This window comes from Apteryx mantelli, chromosome 4 (genome assembly GCF_036417845.1).
Source record: "Apteryx mantelli isolate bAptMan1 chromosome 4, bAptMan1.hap1, whole genome shotgun sequence".
NCBI lineage: Eukaryota > Metazoa > Chordata > Aves > Apterygiformes > Apterygidae > Apteryx > Apteryx mantelli.
In genome coordinates, this window is record NC_089981.1 from 13,668,522 (window position 1) to 13,670,747 (window position 2,226).

The 2,226-nt window shown below is 46.5% G+C and overlaps 1 protein-coding gene across 1 annotated transcript; it reads right to left on the reverse strand.

Moving 5' to 3' along the window:
- Positions 1-992: 992 nt before the first annotated feature.
- On the reverse strand, positions 993-1,976 carry LOC136991804 (olfactory receptor 5J3-like). Its single transcript, XM_067295258.1, has one exon. The coding sequence runs from the start codon at positions 1,974-1,976 to the stop codon at positions 993-995; it is 984 nt and encodes a 327-aa protein (XP_067151359.1).
- Between the last annotated feature and the right edge of the window lie 250 nt (positions 1,977-2,226).

The window sequence follows — 2,226 nt, forward strand, 5'->3', positions numbered from 1 at the left end:
TGAGCTGAGGTATACACTTTGCCTCCAGAAGTTTCCTAAACCTCCCCTCCTCTTTTCCTCCTTTGATTAGTCCCAAACCAGAGATAGGGATCAGATACACACTCGCACTCACCCAGATGGGCTGGATGCAGTTTGGGTAAACAGATCAGGACAACCCCTGGGTGAATCCAAGCGTGATTCTGAAATCTGTTGAGGTGGCATTCTGTACCACTGGGGCCTCTGAGTGTGTTTGCCAGCACCATTTTGCTTTTTCCCATTTCTCTTCTGTTTGCTGCATGATAACATTCTCCAAAGGTATCTGTGGTGAAGATGACTGATTTCCCCTGGTGATGCCCACACCATTACAATCAAAAATTAGTTGACCTTGATCTACCCCTCTGTAGTCCCAGTGGCTGCCCCTAGACTATGCACCTCCCAGGTTTGTAGGACCCCTTTATGGTATCATTAAGAAGTATGCAGAATCTAGACTCTGCTATGGCACTGATGTTGAGTAAAAGCCCATCATCTTTTATGTACCAAGCCCAGTTGTTTTGGTCTTCTACTGCTAGGAACTTTCCCCAGTTTGTTATAAGGCTTCTATTTTAAACCATGTTATTGTTGAAACCTCTATTTCATTATCTGCTGTTTCCCACACTATCTCCTGCAGTTGCCCTGGGGGGTGGCCTAGGAATCTCCTCTTAGAATTGGACTTTCCTAATGGGATCCATGGGAGCTTGGTAGCGGTTGGGTGGGGCCCAGTTGCCATTCCTGGTTGGCTTGTTGGGGAGCCCTGAGCACAGGGATGAGCAATGATCCAGTCTCCCCAGGTACACATCCTCTTATGTAAAGGATGAAGCCTGAAAAAAGGCTCATTCTCACCCACCAGCCAACCTGAAGGTTCCCCCATGCCACCAAGCTACCAATCTCTGTTTTCACTGTGGCCTGTTCTTGACTTCTTTGGTTCCATATGCTACCCGCATATTTAATTCAGCTCTTTCAACAATAAGGACACATCATTTTCTCTCAGTTCTGCTTGGAGTCCTGAATCTCTGTTGCTTTCCTGGAGAGCAATACAGCCTTGCTATTGTCCTTCGAAGGGCTTCTTTGACCTCCTTGTTCCTCAGGCTGTAAATCATAGGGTTCAGCATGGGAATTACCAGGGTATAAAACACAGAGATGATCTTGTCGTGCTCCACAGTGTATTTTGAACTGGGCCTTAAGTACATGAAGGAGCCTGTCCCATAGAACACAGTAACAGCAGTCACATGGGAAGCACAGGTGGAGAAAGCTTTGTGTCTGCCTTTGTCAGATTTAATCTTGTGGATGGTGACCCCGATGCATATGTAGGAGATGACAATGAGGAGGATAGTGGAGGTGACAAGCACAGTAGAACAGGTGAAATGGACAAGATGAGTGATGTAAGTGTCAGAGCAGGAGAGTTTGAGGATGGGGGGCACATCACAGAAGAAATGGTTGATGATGTTGGAATTGCAGAAGGACAAGCGGAATATAAATGTCGTCTGAACAGTTGCATTCACACAGCTCATGAAGTAGGAGCCGCACACAAGGAGTATGCAGAACCTCTTGGACATAATGACAGGGTAAAGCAAGGGGTTGCGGATGGCTAGGAACCGGTCATACGCCATCACGGCCAGGAGGCAGCATTCTCCTGTCACTGCAATGCCGAACAGGAAGAGCTGAGCTGCACACGCTGTGTATGATATGGTTTTTCTCTCTGCCACAAAGGTCATCAGAGTGCTGAGTATAATGATGGTGGAGTAGCTGACATCTAAGAAGGAAAGGCTGCTGATGAAGAAGTACATGGGGGTGTGGAGCCTGGGGTTGATTCGGATGAGCACAGTCATCCCTAGATTTCCCGCTACGGTGAACAGATAGATCAGTAGAAACACCATGAAGAGGAGGACTTGCAACCTCAGGTTGTCTGTGAAGCCCAACAAGATAAATTCCGTCACCACAGTGTGATTCCCTTCTGCCATCTATCATGGGTGAGAAAGCCAGGGTTACACTGAAGAAAACAAGACAAATGCAAGGTGACTGTCAGAATGCCAGCACGGCTCCAGTCAAGTTGACTGAGGATGAAGGTTTAATTTTGCTTATATCTTCCTATTCATGTTTTTCAAGTTTTGAACTCAGAGTATCTCAGAGACATTTCCTGCCTTTCAAAAATATGTATTCTTTCTGTGTACTTTGAAGGAGCACAGGTTAACAAGTCACCCCTGTTCCTGC